This window comes from Austrofundulus limnaeus, unplaced genomic scaffold (assembly GCF_001266775.1).
Source record: "Austrofundulus limnaeus strain Quisiro unplaced genomic scaffold, Austrofundulus_limnaeus-1.0 Scaffold1930, whole genome shotgun sequence".
Taxonomy (NCBI): domain Eukaryota; kingdom Metazoa; phylum Chordata; class Actinopteri; order Cyprinodontiformes; family Rivulidae; genus Austrofundulus; species Austrofundulus limnaeus.
This window is the reverse complement of record NW_013954332.1, coordinates 11,218-29,045: the sequence shown is the minus strand read 5'-3', so window position 1 is coordinate 29,045 and position 17,828 is coordinate 11,218. Positions and strand designations below refer to the sequence as shown.

Sequence of the window (17,828 nt, the reverse complement as noted above, 5' to 3'; positions counted from 1 at the left end):
TACCCAGAATGCTTTGTGTGGAAATAAAATGGCTCCGTCCGTGTTAAAATATATTATAAAAACTAAACATCCTACAGTATTTTTAGTCTTTATTTTACAGTTAAAATAAATGTTTATCAAATAAAGTCTAATGTTACAACTAATCATGGATCCTTTTTAAAAATAAAAATCAAATGAACAATTTATTGAAAATTTTTGAGGACCCTCAACATACAGCTCGTGGACCCCTGGGGGGTCCTGGGACCCCAGTTTGAGAACCTCTGATCTAGTGGATAAGTGACACATATGAACAAAATGTGACAGTTTTCACCCTCAGCTGTTAACAATAACGTTGATCAATAACATTTATACACCTCAGTTAGTGCTTCTAACTTTAGCCTATAAATTTAGCAAATGCTAATCCACTAATCAATTTTAAAATCAGCAAAAGCCCTAATCAGGAAATTAGTTCCCCTATTGGTGATTTAGTGCTTTAGGGGAACTGTGCCCACCACTGAGAAGCAGAAACAAAAGGTTTGTTGTGTGAATGGAAAGGTTTGTCGATCAGACACGGGTGTCATTCACACTATCTTATGTTCGACTTTTCTTCAGAAGGTTGTTGACATAGTTATCTTTAGCTCTCCTAGAATTTTCATTCAACATGTTTATGAGTAATTTCAAATGGTGGCTTACATCATAAACAACGTGTGACGTTTGTTGTTATTTAGTCTTCTCATCTGGCTCCACCTCTCTGCCCGCAGACGAGCTATGAAAACAGGATGTACAACCTGAAGGTAGAATGTGGGCCAGGATACCCAGACTCACCGCCGTTTGTCAGATTTGTGACGAAGATAAACTTGAATGGCGTGCATACATCCAGCGGTGTGGTACGTAAACCAAGGGTGGATTTAGCTAGTTYAAGAAATACTGGACCTGATGGTTAGTGTTTGGCTATGTTGACCTGAGAGTCTGAGTTTTCAGCATTGCGAAGGTAACAGGAGCTCATAAACTGCTCAGAGTTGTGGTCAGCCGTCAGTAAGAAGCAAAACCTGCTCTCCTATTCTGTTCTTAATGACTTCCCAAACATTTATGTTGCCATAATTCTGCCTGTCATTGCAAGATTCAAATTAAAATGTTGGCTTGTCAAAAAGTAAACATGAAAATAAAAATCCTTCGTTCATGGTAAGTCCTTTAGTGAGCTGCACAAATGGACTTAAAATGAAATGTTGGCATTTTAATTGTCAAATTTATCACAAACAATGCTACTTCAGGATCTTTCTTTGAGTGAATCCACCAGTCTCATAAATATATAGGCATAGCCATTCTAATCCTGAATGACAGAATCATGACATGACCTTTTGTACATTGACTTTCATGATTTTCAGCACAAGAAATAGCCTAAAACTAGAATCACACTCATTAGCTTTATTTTTTTTAACTGCAGGAAGAACTATGAGGAAACCAAAAAGAAAATGTGTGTCRTGTGATATATGACAACATCACAACCAGAACTAGTTGATGTTGCAGAAATAGGCTGGATATATTTAAAATTTTGTCTGGATTTGCCAAAACATCCATGAAATAGTTAAGACCAGATTTATTTATTGTAGAGTTCAACAGTTCAGATCTTTGTCTCCACCCAACAGCAGCACAAACATGCCCTCTCTGAGCTGTTTTCAGSAACATAAAGAATATTCTTTACTTGTCCTGACTGTGAAAAGAATGGTTTTCTACTTGAACTAGTGTATTTTTAGCAGAAAAAAAAGCATCAAATGTGAAACATTCCTTTCCATGCGAACCACCGCCTCAGTCATCTGTAAATTCTCAGAGGAGTTTTAAGCTTTGCCAGGTTCAGGGAAGAATGCCCTGCTACAGTATGTTGAACTCTCAGTATAAAGACAGCTTGTTCAAAACTTGTAACTTGGACTCATATTATTTTAGTCTTTTTGTTGCTTTTTTATAGTAATATAGAACGGTTTGTCGGTGTGTAAAATATGAGACTGACAGGCCTACATGTCAGTCAGTCTGAGCTTCGCAGGATGTGACCTCACATCCTTCCACTTTTGTTGTTTGGCCTGCAGGTTGACATGCACGCAGTGACTGCACTGGCCAAGTGGCAGAACTCCTACAGTATTCGGATGGTGCTGCTGGAGCTGCGACGGCTCATGGCGTGCAAGGAAAACATGAAGCTTCCTCAGCCACCCGAGGGCCAGATCTACACCATCTGAGCTTCTGCTGCTTGCTTCTACCTGCATTTCTCTCTTTTCTTTCACCTTCCTTCTCTGTTTAGTTTTGATAATCTCCATCCTTGGCGTGCAACATTCCACCTCCTAATAAAACACACACACATTCGCACACTTTAACAGGTACACTTAGACCCACATCTGCATTAAAAACAATAAAAACCTCATTCCTGAACATCATTTCAGACCTCAGACCTCTCACTTCATCACTGGAGCTCTGGGTGCTCGTATCAGTTTACCCCACATGTAGTCATTTCAGTACCTTCCATCTTGGCAGACTTTTAAAGTTATTTCTCAAAAATGCTGATTGTACAATAACAAACGTAATGTGCGTTTCTTTGTGTTGCCTTTTTGTATGATAGAAACCAGTCAGTTAACATCATTTTGCATATATCTCACCAAACAGTCAAGTTAATCTAAGATATGAAGCCCATTTTTAAACACATTTCATGCAGCATTAAGTAGATTTTTCTTTTGGTGTTTCCGGACAAAAAGATAATCTGGCTCTGCTGATGTGCTCGCAAGATTTGTTTTTCCCCCCTCTTTCTGTTCTTCAAAGCTTGTCAGATGCATAAATGTGTAGGATCTGTGAACATTGTGCACCTATACAACTGAATCATGTTGAGATGTAATGTATGCAAACATACTGTAGGTCTGCGTTTGTACCACGCTTGAACTGAGACGTGAAATCAGCTACCTCTTAGGTCCGGTTTTACCTCAGAGCAGATCCCTGACTTGTGAAACTGTCTTTGCAGCTTCATGTGATGTAATCACAAGATGTTTTACTTCCTCCATGTTTTTCATAAATTTATATTCATGCATTTACGTTGCAGATGAATGTGTTTTCTGCTCACAGGTCAAAGGTCAGGACGGTTCAAAGGAGCAATATGAAATGTTTGGTGTTCATATAAATAACATCTCCTTCTCACTTACGAAGAAACCTAAAAAAATGTGTTTGTTGTTTAAATTAAGTGTTTTAAGATTCATGAAGAGCTGACTAATACTGTTCAACTATTTACTGGGTCCTAATAGGGATAAATGACTGAATAGGCTGTTGAACACAGGCCTATGAGAACTTTATGTGTGTAATACTGAGAGCAAGTAATAACATCTACAAAGATCTAAAACTTCTAATGGGGCGGGAGTGTTCATCAGTAATCAGATTGGATGATAGGACAAATTCAAAGACATCCGTAAAAAGACAAGGATACCAAAAGAAAAATAAAAACAGGCAGAAAACTTGACGTAAAACAAACCATAAAGCCTGAACTATAAAAAGCCAAAAATAATGTAAAAAAAAAAAAAACGAAAATCAGAAGCAACAGGATGGAATAAGAACTAAAATAGGCAAAAGACCTGACTATGTTAAACAGCTGCAAACATGACAAAAAGAGACAACTGAATCACAATTACACCAATATTAGAATCATTAAAAACACTATTATAAAAAGCAATGCAGCCTGAACACTAGTGGAACATAAATGATTCAAAACTGCATTAATCTGCCAATAATAATAATAATAACAACAACAATAAAAATGTTCAGTTTTGACCTGAGTTCTATCTATAAATTTGTCCAGAAATGTTTGAGTTATTCCAACAAAAAAACCYAGGCACCCGTATAATCTTGGAAATTAAAAAGCAACACTATCACAACTCTCAACTGAGTTACAGCAAATTTAAGGGACAAAACAATTCTTTGAATGTTTTTGTTGTGTGCTTCGTTACTTCAGAGGTTGTTTATGACAACACAAGCATTTGTCGTGTCAAAGTTGAAAGGCACCGTTAGGGATAGTTCTGACATTTTAGAGTGGGTTTCTGTAGAAAATTATATAAAAACTAAAATCTTACTTGTAAACCACTCTTTGAACAGCCTCACTTTGAAAAAGTAGTTTATTCTGACCAGATTGGTGAGTTAACGCCTGGTCTAATGGTCCTGTCACATATGGTTTTAGACAAATTATGCTGACTTATGAAAAATTTGTAATGAATAAATTACTCATAGGTTTTATCATTCAACTCATGAACATTTAATGATGTATTCATTCAAAACAGGCTTCCAGTAGATTTTATTTAATTCCATCTTCAGCAGTGGACATTTTCAGATCAGTTATAATGGGACAGGACCTTAACACACATTCAAGCTCAAAGTGGATCGATGATCTCTTAACTTTAAACACACATAAAACAAACAAACACAAAAACAGTTCTTGCAATGTATTTTTCATTTACGTTTCAGTGGTTTAGTCAAGGTCCAGGCCTCATCCTGACTGAAATGCAGTGGTGGGACCTTCAGAGAGCTGTGCAAAAACAAATGTCAGCAAATTCCAACWGAAGCAGCATTAGAAAGAAGAGGAAGACAGAATTCCCCGGAGAACTGAGAAAGTAAAACAGAAAAGCAGTTCTGAGAGTCGTTGCTGCTAAAAGTGGTTTTACAAGCTGATGAATCGAGGTGGATTTAGTTTTTTCCCCCCCCAGTTCCCACACACAGTTTTTTTCCATCTTGGGTTYATTTTTCTTCAATAAATCATGWCYTGGTGGAATCTGTTGTGTGTTTTTGTTCTCCTGAGCTTTGATTTGAATTATTTTAGTAACAATCAGATCATTTTTATTACGTCCCCGTACATAAAACTGCAGAACTTCACCATGGCTGTGCATAGCAGCATTAAATAACACAACTTCAGTTATTTTAGTCAATTGTTAAACTTATATAATGGTTGTAACAAACTCAAGCAGTTTTCCATGTGCGCTTTTAGAAGCCATTAATGTAAAATATGCAGCCCATAGGACTCAGTGGTGCTCAGCCATTAGTGTTGCTGCTAATGTGGCAGAAGAGAGAAGCAGATCATTTCTAAACCATTTATCAGATGCATCCAAATGTAGCTCAGCTCGTTGGACAGATCTACACAGTACAGATCTGTAAACTACCACTAACTATTTTAAGCTTTAACTAACTGAAATAATCTACATACATTGTTCCAGTTGARAAAGTCAAGAACATCCATAAAAAAAACATCTGCAAGCAAGGAAAGCATCAGAAGGAATTTTCTTTTGATTTAAAATGACCTTTGGACCTCTAACAATTGCATATCTCACACTTGTAGTCCTAAATGCTCAAATTTGGATAGGCTTAAATATTGTCAACACAAAACTGAGTAATAGATGCCAGTTCATGTTATGTAACTTAAATTCACTATGTTTTAATGAACATTTAACAAAAACTGCATTTCCTTCCAAATATTTCAAACTGTGTTTAGAGAATAAAACAAAWGCCTCTTTACTGGCTCTTTTTTAAAAAATTGATTTTAAGAAGTTAATGATTTCTCACAAAGCTTTTTAGTTTGTGCTTTCTGCAAAATACATATTGACTTTTAAATCTGCTTTACGGGCTAAAAACTAAAGACAGACTTTCCTGGAACAAAATGATAAGTAGGATTCAGTTCAGCTGGTTTCTTTACAAACACAATGAACATCTGAACTTGTCAGAGGTCAGACATGAACTCTTGCTGTTAGAGCCATGCAAGGGTAAGACAAGCAGGTAACACCTGGAAGAAGCTGGTAATATTTATTATTTATTTTACTTTTTTTAAAGTACAAACTGACAAAATACTATGAAGGGAGTAAATGTGAAGAAATGAAAACATTTAGCTCTTTATGACAAAAGTTGTGTATTATTATTGAGCAGGGTAGGTTTTTCAGAAATTTATTTTGCAGCAGCTTGCACAGATTGGAGACATGATGCAGCTCCTATCTGCTGCCAGCAGGGGCGCTGCAGGCTACARTCAGCCCTGTGTGCTGCATCAACACACTGCTTCTCAAACTGCTCAGATTTTCATGCTTGATTCAAAGTTTCAGAGATTTGTGAGTGCAGGGAGTTCTGATTAAAGTATACAAACACTGGTAATAACACAGTCAAATGAGCAGCCTTGTCACATAACAGATTACATATATATATTTAATCCATTTATCACAGTTATTTTCATCTTTCAGTTAAATCAAAATATGCAACTGGTAGTTAGTGTTAAAGTTAATTGATTTCTGTAGATCTTCTCAAGCCCCTCCACTTGGAGTTTAGACCCACACACTTAATTTTGTGAACCACTATGTGTGTGCTTTTGAAGAAATGAAAAAAAAAAAGTTAAGATGTAAACTGATAGACCCAGATTAGTAGGTTATAGTGAAGCTGGAGCTGCAGTGGACTCTGACCTCTACAGGAGAAACGTGTTTGTCTAAGATCAGCTGAAGTCAGTCTGCTGCTACTTTCTACAATAACAGTGAGTTCCTTTCAACTCTTTTAGGAACCAAATAAACCTGTAAGTACTTCTAACTTACTATCTATAAAAGTGGCTGAGCTATAGCCATGTTTYTGTACACTAAGAGTTGATTAACTGTGAATTAGGTTGAATCCAAAGGTTAATCAGCTGTGGACGTACCTGCTACTTTAATACCTTACTAGGTTTGACCCACTTTTGCCTTCAGAAGTGCCTCAATTATTTATGTTAAAGATTCAATAAAGGTGTTAGAAACATTCCATGCTGTGAACCTGTTCARGGCATCCTGAAGCTGAGATCGGTTGAGGTCAGTTCAGTGAATTAATTTCATATTGTCTAATTTTGGTGAGTCTGTGTGAACTGTAGCTTCAGTTTCCTGCTGACAGGAGTGACGCCTGGTAGCTCATCTGCTCCATGGATGGACATGCTGTGTGTTATGGTTTTCTGCAGACATTTTTTTGAGCTACTGTTGCCTTACTGTCATTTAAAAATAGTCTGCCAATTCTCCTCTGACCTCTGACATGAACGAGGCTTTTTTTGTCCACACAAATACAGCTCACTGGATATTTRCTCTTTTTGGACAATTCTCCTTTAACCTTAGACATAATTGTGTGTGAGAATTCCAAGATCTGCAGTTTATGAAATACTCAGACCGGACTGTTTGGCAGCAACAACTGTCCACATAACATTCAAAGTCACTTAAATCGTTTTTCTTCCCCGTTCTGATGCCTGGTTTCAAATTCAGCAAGTTATTTTCATCATGTCTGTATACTAAGGTCTATGATGTGGGGTTGCTGCAGTTGGTCAGGTTCAGGTTCAGCAACAGTTTGTGCTCAAAGAATGAGGTCAGTTGACCTGAATATACTGAATGACCAGGTTATTATCCCATCAATGGATTGTTTCTTCCCTGATGGCACGGTCATGTTCCAAAATGATAATACCAGGATTAATGGGGGCTGGAACTGTGAAAGAGTGATTCAGGGAGCATGAGGCATCATTTTCACACATGGATTGGCTCCACAGAGTTCATTGAGAAAGAAAGAAAATAGGTTGTCATTCATTTCATTGTGTAACTTTGATTTATAAAATGATAACTTTTAGTTCAAATAAAATATAGATAAAAAATATAAAGAACATTATTATTTTGTTTATTATCTTGATTAAGAAGAAGAAAACGTCTCTATGTTTGAGAAGACACATTGTGGCTTAAATTCATTTTAAATGGAACAGAGTTCTGTCTCTCTGAGGGAGGTCTTCTGAGACCAAGTTCAAAGACAGGTGGAATGGTTTATTCCACCTCGAGGTGACCACTAAATGTCGTTAAGTTATTAGACACTAAAACGACTGCACAAATTTAATTTTTTCTCACTAAAACCTACTGACTTCTCTGAATACAAAAAGTTCTGCATAAGTTTTATGGTTTTAAGTAATGTAAGGTGAAGCAAAAATACTTATTCTGCAGGTCTWAAGGTGCAAGAGGAAAAAAGGTGTTTTTGAGGTTGTGTGTACAGAAACAATCCCCAAACTTGGTCATGAAAAGGTTATTATTGTGTATTGGAGAAAGGAATGTGCTTGTCTGTGAAAGGGTATTTGTTTAGTGAGAAAAAGGCCTCCAGGTCAGATTAACCTGAAGAATGTTCTTCCGTGAGCAATGGCAAGTTGAAATAACCATATCTGATGATGCATGAAAGGAGTTTAAATGTTTGTGCCGCTCTGTGAGATTCAGGTTTTTCTGAAAAGATGGACGCTGCTCAGKGATGAGAGTTTTGCTTTAATAAAATTCCTTGGCTTCCATCCAGAGTCCACTCCTCTGATTAWATTTGAATCCATGTTTTGGTGAAGGTTATGGCACTTTAAAGAAAATTAGATTAAATGATTTGGAGTACATTACTAGTAGATTTTATTATTTAGACAAAACCTAAACCTTTGAGGTTAAATGAAAGTTTAAAACTAGGTTGTAATATTTCTGCCTTTTTCTGTCTGTAGGTCTGATAGGTGGCAGAGGTGGAACTATCTTTGGACGGACCCTTCAGTATGGCTATACTCCTGCACGTGTTGGCCTGCGCCTTCGGCACCGGCTCCTGGGTGGCGGTAAATGGTCTGTGGGTGGAACTCCCCCTCATCGTCAACGTTCTGCCTGAAGGCTGGGATCTGCCGTCCTTCCTTACAATCATCATCCAGCTGGCCAACCTGGGACCTCTGCTGGTCACGATCATGCACAAGCTCTGCCCAGGTCGTCTGAACAACCGTGCGGTCATTTACTCCATCCTCTCCGTCGGCATCGCGTCCTGCATCCTGCTCATTTTCTTCTGGGACGAGACTACGATTGTGGCCGGAGGGTCCCACAGTACGGTCTTCTTCATCCTCACCTTCTTCCTCGCTCTGGTGGACTGCACGTCTTCGGTTACCTTTCTCCCTTTTATGATGCAGCTTCCAGCAAAATACGTTACCACATATTTTATTGGAGAAGGTCTAAGCGGTTTCATCCCTGGTGTGATTGCTTTGGCTCAAGGTGTCGGCATTGCCAAGTGCGTCAACTCTTCTCAGGCTTCTGGAAACCACACAGGTGGGGATTCCTTGTTKCTAACTGAGTATCTCCCTCCAAACTTCTCCACAGAGGTGTTTTTCTGCCTCCTATCAGCCATGATGTGTATAAGCCTGGCTGCTTTTGTTGGACTGAACAAGCTTCCTCAGAAACTCAAACTGTCCACAGAAAACCTTATGCTGGACACGGCACCCTCTGTCAGCTCCGGGTTAGAAAACCCAGGATCAGAGACTGATGGAGGGGATGAGAAAAAACAGGAGGAAGGACCATGCAGAAGTAGGCTTCTGCTGGGCAACCCTAAACTCTCTGCGTACCAGCTGGCTTGGATCTATTTTCTTGTGGTCTGGGTTAATTCTGCGACCAATGGCCTGCTGCCCTCTGTCCAGACGTATTCCTGCATGCCTTATGGGAACCTCGCCTATCACCTCTCTGCAGCTCTGGCCTCGGTGGCCAACCCAGTAGCCTGCACTGTCGCAATTTTCTTTCAGAACAGGTAAATATCTCTGTTTTTCTTAGTCTCTCATGAAACAGTTAACAACTTAAACAGGTTCTAGTTTCTTTCTTCATCACTTCTGATCATGTCATACAATTCTTCTGCATCCCTTCACATTAAAAGCTTCACATTATAAGAAAAAAAAAGTTTTTTAAATAAGTTAATCATGATTTTCTAAACACTTTACAGTAACAATCATTCATAAAACAGAAAACATTGTTCACACATCGAAGCAGGCTCACTATTTGGCAAGATCAAGTGCTGTCATTTTATTTGGCCAACATACTAGATGTTTTTACTAAATAACTTCATACTGTAAAACCAACTTTATGTTTGTAACTTTCTTACAGCAGTGGCACTCTGGAATTATTTTATAGGGGTGGCCATATGGGGTCACTGAAAATCCTGGAGGTGCACACCACGACCAAAAACCAGAACAGAATTTCAGGAGATTAATGATCTTGTCTTAAATAGATTATTTGATAAATATAGCAATATGGGAGCTAGGGAATCACCTTTTGATACACATAGGTGGAAAAATATGTTTAAATGCGTAAAAGCATGTCAGCAAAAAATGATGAACCAGAATCCTTAAAGTAAAAGGGCTGCACAAGTCATCACATAAACAAATTTTGGATTTGGATTCCACACACTTTGCATTTTGCCKGTCTCTTGTCATGGCATTGAATAAAGTCTCTGTAAGCAAAGTTTATAGTGAATACTGCAACYTGCCTGCCACYCTGAAGCTCTGTTTGTCATGTAGGGTACACGTCATTAACACTGGACAGCGCTGGCCCCTCCAGTTCTCAGGTGAGAGGGAGCGGAGCATGGATGTGTATTGAGGGAGTGAGCATCGTGAGCCGAGCCGGGCAGTGAAAAGACTTCCATTGTTTGCGAGTCTCAAACCACAAGTCCAAGTCAAGTCTCAAGTCTTTAGAGTCCAAGTCAAGTCTAAGTCTCTAATAGAAGGGACTTAAGTGTCTAAGTCCGAGTCACGAGACCCCATCTCTGGTTGTAGTTGTAGTTTAGTAGCAGTTTTTTTTAGGTGTGGTGAATGCCTCCCCTGGCCACCCCTTGGTTATGTCCATGACTGACATATGTTTGATGTTTAAAATATTCACACACTGAAGCAGGCCCACTATTTGGCAAGYTCAAGTGCTTATTWTGGCTGTGTCCAAATTCAGGGGCTGCGTCCTTCGAAGGCCGAATTTGTCGCTGCTTAGGCTGTCTAAATTCGAAGACTCCTCCAATGCGGCCGACAAATGCATCCTCCTATTTKACGTATTTGAGGGARGGGTCCAGTGGATCCTTCTTGGCCCACCATATCCCATGATGCATTGCGAGCAAACCYGAGATTTTTTTCTACTAGTAATGGCGGACAGAGCGAGAGAACGCAATATAGTTTTAAATAAAAATCTGGCGGTATAAAAATTAAAAATTTCAAGTGATTGTGTTGTTWATGCTTTTATCATTTGTYTAGACATGCTTTTAAATATTATTTTTGTCAGAAATAAAATGAGCCGATGTAGAGAAATAAACATGCACCTACGGCGGTCCCTTAGTTCTTCAAATATTGCCTTTTAGCTAGTTTTGCTATTTTATAACACTAATATTACTAATACTGATATTTAGCTAATTTCTATCTATTTTTGCTTCTGTTTATCGTCATCATGGTTTCTGTYTAGCGACAGGACGTATGGTGGTGTAAGCAGAAAAAAGCAGAAGSGTAAACAGTCCAAATTCACAGCCACTTTTTTCTGGTCTTCGCGGTCGACCGAGGACCTGACCCACCTAGACCGGGTCCTTCGAAGGACCCAGCCCTGAATTTGGACAAAGCRTATGAAGGATGGAATAAATGTACAGTACCTGCTTAAATGTATGAACAGTGTTGTATAACTGTTTTATAAATGATTACAGTCCAGCATCATTGTTGCTAAATAATTCAARAATTATCCTTTTTAGCCCCCTCCTTTTCTGTGCACTTGCACAACACACACCTCATCTTACAAACTACCTCCAATGAAAAAGTGCACTTCACTAAGAACACGATAGCTTGGGTAAAAACAACAACAACAACAACAACAACAACAACAACAACAACAACAACAACAACAACAACAACAACAACAACAACAACATCAGTTTAAAGCAAATGTGCAATCGTTTTTTGTTTCCTATCTGGCAAACCTGCTTGGCGTGGCAAGCTTGGACAACAGGTGTCAATCAAACATTCATTTTAAAAWTACTTAGGCTTTTATTTTTTTGAGGAATGTGGTGGAGACCGGAGCTTACAGATCTTTATGTTCAGGTCTCTGGTTTTCCTTGGTGTGCTGACTGTGGTTGGGACCGGTTTCGGCAGCTATAACATGGCAATGGCAGCCATGAGTCCCTGTCCTTTACTTCACGGGTCTGCAGCAGGAGAGGCAATCATTGTGAGTCAAACACAAACATTCCCAGATGGTGGTTTTATTACAAAAGTGTCAAAGTTCAACACCTGTAATCTTAGTGCTAAAGGTTTTATATGTACTGATCCTGATTTTATTAACAGGTTAATGAATTATTTATTAGAAATTCCCTCTCTTGTCCTCACCAGGTGCTCTCATGGCTCCTGTTCATTGGAACGCTGTCGTATGTGAAAGTCATGGTTGGTGTTATCCTGAGAGACCGGAGCCACAGTGCGCTGGTCTGGTGTGGAGCTGCAGCACAGACGGGTTCACTCATTGGCTCGATCACCATGTTCCCACTGGTTAATGTTTACAGGTTCTTCCAGTCTGGAGACTTGTGCAACTCTCAGTGTTCTTCATGACGTCCATTTGTGACCTGCAGCACTGATAAGAGGAGGAGACTCCCATCTGAAGGAACACGTTTATGGGATATTTATTTACTTTATTCTCTGCTAAAAAGGAAATAATGGGATAATCTTAGATTACCTAAGGAGGACAGGACACTCCCTCATAATTAACATCTTGTGCCTAACCTGAAGGTAAACTCCAGGAAATAAAGCTTTATTGAAGAAGTGGTAACAAATGGATTTAAAAAGCCCCCAGCTTTGAACTTAAAGGTACTCACTGCAAAGCCATGAACACTGGTCCAAAGATAAAACCTTTATCTGAATAGGTTTCTCACATCTATGGATAATTAAATAACAAATCTGTAAGCAAAATTTGTGACTGGATGGAAATTAACTGTTTGTTTACCTACAGAAAKAGCTAAAATGACTGAATATCTTTTTGACGGAGTTAGGTGGAAAAAAATCTAGGTAATAATTATCCTGATGCAATCCAAGTAGGAAAAAAAAGTTAAATCAAGTAGGTTCTCTGGACGAATTCTTCATCCAGATGATAGGTATTAACTGTAGTTTAATGTTAAAATATTATTTAAAGAAAAACCACAAATTTTTCATGTGATCATGTGGGAAATGACACGATCTGATAATTATGCAAAATGTGTTTCACATGTTACTTATCAGTTAATTCAAAATAAAACACAGAACCAATGAAATGTATATTAAATTTGGGCAAAAATGTTTGTAGCAAAATGTCTCACACATAAATATGATAAATACTTAATGACCAAAAAGTGGAGTGTTAAACTTTCAGTATTAAACTTTTCAAAGTTAATTTGGTGTTAATTCACAGAGTTAATTTCATCAGTGTTGCCTCAACTCTGGACAGTGTTAAATAAGCTCCGTCCACTGTTAAATCTTGATTAACACTTAACAGTGTTGTTATATAACACAATGCAGTGTTGAAAGAAGTACTCTGAAAAGTCCCGCTCTCTTCCTCAAGGACCAGAATTTTCTCAGCAAGGGATGCTGGGTAATCTTGTAGAAATGATGTGTTTGCTTGTCTAAGACTGTTAAAAAATTCATAAATGTAACAAAAAAATAGTTTTTTTTTTGGTCAGTTTCCTTGTTCAGGTTAGTTAGTTGTTTAAGTTTAGGTTTTGTGTTATTGGCCATGAATCGACATTGTTTTGACACTAAAATGAGTCAAATTAACTCTGAGAATTTAACACTGGCTATAGAGTACATTTTACACAAATTTTGAGTGGGGCCAAATATTATATGAAACAGTTAAATTCAACGCTATAGTTGTTAAAATGACACTTTGTATTTTTACTGTGTAGTATCTGAGAGAATTCTCCAACACACCATGAATAATGTTATTTTCAAGATTCTATAGAAAATGTCTACAACTGCATCATGTTAGTAAGTCTAAACTCTGGAACTAAAGTTGATATGCTAGGCTTTTAACTGAATATGTTTTGTGTAAAAAATGGGATTTGTTTTTCTCACATGTGAAGTTTAAAGAAAATATGTTTTTSTAAGAGATTTTTGATACTTCTGTTTTTTCTAAGAGAAAAGTTTTGATATATGATTAAAACTTATGCTAATCTTTTTGTATGATTCTCATTTTACAAACATGAAACACAAATCCACTTAATTTATTTAACATGCATTTATGTTAACTTTTGCACTTTAAAGACATGTCTAAATTTATTTACTTGCCATAAAAAATCTTTTTAACAGTATTATTTGGAAAAAAAAAGTATTTTAAATCTTCTAAAGAAGTCATTTACACCAAATGATAAACTGACTACCTTTTCTGTCCAGCAGATGTCACAAGGACACTTTCAATGGTTTAAAAGATGCAGGATCTGTGAATGGAGCCCATTTGAACACAATCTGTAAATAATGAAAACAGAAGTGGCTTCAATACAGTAAACACATTAAATAAAGCTTTATGATCACAAGGTCCTGGTTCAACTCCCTGGACAAACCAGCCCCGCTTTGGGCCCTTAAGCAAGGCCGTTAACCCCTCAGCTGCTCCCTGGGTGCTGTAACTGGCAGCCCACCGCTCCATGTGTGTTCACATGTGCGATGGGTAAAATGCAGAGAATTCATGTCCCCATCAGGGGATCAATACAGTGTATAAAATAAAATAAAATAAAATAAGTGATGCTACTTACCAACTTTTACATAAAAATTATGTTCTTTMGACCACTGTACAAACTGTACCAATCAGTGACACCTTCTAAGTCTAAAGAATAAAGCTAAGCCATGTTTCAGAAATAAATTGAAATTAATGAAAATATTAAAATAACTTAAAATGAAATGTAATAAACAACTGCAAGGGTAACAAACTGTACAGTATATTGCCTACTTGATAAAAAATACTAATTATTACTTAAATAACTAAATTTGTTCACATTAGACAATATCCATTTCAACTTTCATGACCGTTACTGAAGAAATCAAAGATTTAAATATAGTGGACAAATAAACAAAGGTGTAAAACATACAGTCACATAAAAACACAGCCACTAACATTTGTCTGCCCCTCTTTAATCCTCATCAGAGATGCAGCAGCTCATCCTCTGAGAGGGACAGAGGGTCTTCCTTGGGAACCAAAGCATGTTTTCCTCTCTGCTGCCGTTTCCCCTCTTTGCCCTTCAGGAGAACAGAGAGCGGTTCCCTGACTTGGGTCAGTGGGGAAGCACGGGGACGAGAGGGAGGAAGGGGGTCTCTAATTACTGAGGCTCAGCAGGGGACCGGTGGCTGTTGCTCCTGCCGCTGGTCACTTGGGAGCTTTCCTGACCCCAACACTGAGTAAAAACAAAAAGATATGAAGAAAAACTGTGGGCCCACAATTAGCCCTCTGCAGCCTCCGGGGCCTGGGATCAGAGGAGAAGAAGCACAGATGGGACGGTCTCACTTGGATTTGCTGAAATCACATTGCAGAGTGTATGAATCGTGTAAAAATCCCTGCACACACTTGCTGATTCAAACTAGCAGAATACGTGTGGAAAAAACTACTGATTTACTCAAACAGATATGCTGTTTTGCCACGAAATAGATAATCTAAGCAGAAAGTAGGAGCCTGAAAGAAAGTAGAACCTTAATGTTGTTTGTGCTTTTCTGTAGTGAACATGACCTTGAATGCTCGCGAGCAATCAAAAGGATTTTCTCCACGCTTGATTAGCTAAATTCCTTGATTGGCTCTGGGCTTTTGTGTTGAAGCATCACAAAGCAGGAAAGAAAAGTGTATCATTTTCCTTCGAGTGTCAGATGGCCCCCTCGCTCCTCCAGCTGGTCAGGAGGGGCCATGGCCACCTGGATGCTGAGTCCTGGTCCTGTGAGATCCTGCAGTCTCCTCTGCCATGTGAAAACTCCACTTACCACGGCGCTGAGAAGTCCATCTGCTCAGGTCGGCACCTCCCAAAGAGTACCCCCCCCCACCTACCCACCCTCAAACACCAACACAGAGCCATCCACCCCACCCCCATCCCCCTCCATCCCTCCAGCAGCCACCGTGCCTCTCAACAAAATGAGCAGTACGTCAAATGGAAGGAGGATTTACCCTTCCTTTAACTGGATAAGAGAATGAATTCACAGCGGCGTGTTGCGATGATTGGAGGAACCCACCTGCACTCCTACAGCGTAGCTGCTGAATCGACAGATATGTCACCTGTGCCTGACTTTACACAATCTTCTCTTTCTGAAGGCACAAACACAGGGTTCGCCAGGGAGCACGTCAGCCTGTAACGGGACGCTGTATAAAGATTGGAGTGGGAACAGTTTTAGGTCTAAAACAGGAAACAAAATGCCAAAGAACTGTGGAAATGTGCACGGGTGTGCCCGGGGGCCGGCAGATTTTGGCAGCTGATGGGCAGGTGAACAGCTTGTGGGTAAACCAATTGCTGATGCATGCAGACAGGCCCAGGCTCTGACAGCATCTCACCGCCTCTCTCCCATCAATTTCCACACACACTTGCGTTAATAAATGTCGTCCATTTATTTGAAATTAGACGTGACAGCCCTATGTCATTTCACTATGGCGTCTCGGAGCAGACAGTGATGCACACGGGCCCTCGCCTCGTTTTCCATCAGCAGGTATTGATGTTGCTTTAATGAAGTGCCTAGCACTCCACCCTAGGAAGAGACAAGTCTGTCAGCATATGTAAATGCTTCCTGCCTYTCATTGTTGTGGAGGGTTCAGCATGGGTCAGCATGGATCCCCCCTCTGGGAACCCTTTGTTCTGGGGCCCGACTGTGCCACATGAGGGGACCAATTACAGAGCTGCGCAGCAGGACGGGGGTGCAAACTTGTTACCCCGCTGCAGTGAGCTAATTATTACCTCAGCACTGGATAGTATAAAGCTTGTATATTAGGAGTGGGTGACAAAAGAGGGCCTGCCTGCATGCATATTCCAAATACACTGCTGGTACACAACACCACATTTTCTGAATAAATTTATACTGAAAACATTATCATCAAAGTTCAGGAAGAGATAATTTTAATTTTCCAGCCATAAATAACTAAAGAGCTACTTAAATCCCAGCAGAGTGTCTCTGCTTTGTCAGTGCAGACACAATCTACAGGCAGCAGACTGCTAACTACATAACCTTGATTTGGTGTCAAGAAGTGATTTATGAAAATGCATCCTGCTCTCTTTGTCTCGACCAAGACCTGACTGGACCTGGGGTGTTGACACAAAGCCCATATGGCCGAGCAAGCATGTTCGCAGCTCAATGGGCTTTGGTTTCCAGCTGCTCATGAGYTACTGACTGTCTGCTCTTCATCAAGGACGATAGGGATTTGCCAGGTATTCGATGGTAGACTAAATTTCAGCTGTGGCTCAACACAGTGATTTATTTTGATGCCAATAATTCAGGTATTTGATGAAAAGCAACGGTGAGTAGTCGGCCTGAATGTGGAGCCACACCTGGGCTGTACCAGAAGTGTCTTGGAGGGTAAAATAATTGGTATATATGCAGGGAAAAAAGTATAAAAACACCCCTTGATGCATTTAGATATTCGTCTTATCTTGCCATTAGCTTCCTCCCCTTTCATCAAGCCATTCATCTCCTTCTCCCCACCCCCAGTGACCAGTCTAGCCCAGCTGCTAGGGGCTACCAGTTCCCCTTCGTGTGTGGGGCCAGTCAAGTGGAAAATGGCTGCCACTGAGAGAGCCCACTTTAGAGAGCCATCATCCTTTGAAGGGGCATGATGGCCTTTGACAGCCGCAGTGTTAACACAGAACTCACACGAACACAGCACCACTATTATCATGTTTACTAAAGCAAAAGGAGAGGAGAGAGGATCGAGGTTGATGTTTGAATCCAGAGATAGCAGGGAGCTCGCCTGAGCCCCGCCACAGTGGCCTTGTTGGGGAAACATGACATGGGATCACTCACAGCCAGGTGGAGATTGCATTTCAACATGTCAGTGGAGCTTTTCCAGAACAGGACGTGTGTGTGTGTGTGTGTGTGTGTGTGTGTGTGTGTGTGTGTG

General features: G+C 39.6%; 2 protein-coding genes and 1 long non-coding RNA gene across 3 annotated transcripts in view; 2 read left to right on the top strand and 1 right to left on the bottom strand.

Annotated features, from left to right (window-relative positions):
* Positions 1-3,154, top strand: part of LOC106536681 (ubiquitin-conjugating enzyme E2 variant 1) — a gene marked incomplete at its 5' end in the record, with an annotated part of 5,668 nt that extends 2,514 nt beyond the window's left edge. The window contains 2 exon segments of the mRNA XM_014034001.1: positions 741-866; positions 2,061-3,154. Of these exon segments, the coding sequence (XP_013889455.1) occupies positions 741-866; positions 2,061-2,207 (273 nt within the window).
* Positions 3,155-6,412: 3,258 nt separating this feature from the next.
* On the top strand, positions 6,413-13,930 carry slc52a3-1 (solute carrier family 52 member 3-1). Its single transcript, XM_014034000.1, has 4 exons — positions 6,413-6,535; positions 8,480-9,531; positions 11,840-11,963; positions 12,125-13,930. Exons 2-4 carry the CDS (start codon positions 8,528-8,530, stop codon positions 12,335-12,337), a joined length of 1,341 nt encoding a protein of 446 aa, XP_013889454.1. The 5' UTR covers positions 6,413-6,535; positions 8,480-8,527; the 3' UTR covers positions 12,338-13,930.
* Positions 11,766-12,193, bottom strand: LOC106536680 (uncharacterized). Its single transcript, XR_001312569.1, has 2 exons — positions 12,122-12,193; positions 11,766-11,940 (listed from the first exon to the last, which is right to left on the bottom strand). It is a non-coding gene; the product is annotated as an uncharacterized LOC106536680 (long non-coding RNA).
* Positions 13,931-17,828: the final 3,898 nt, after the last annotated feature.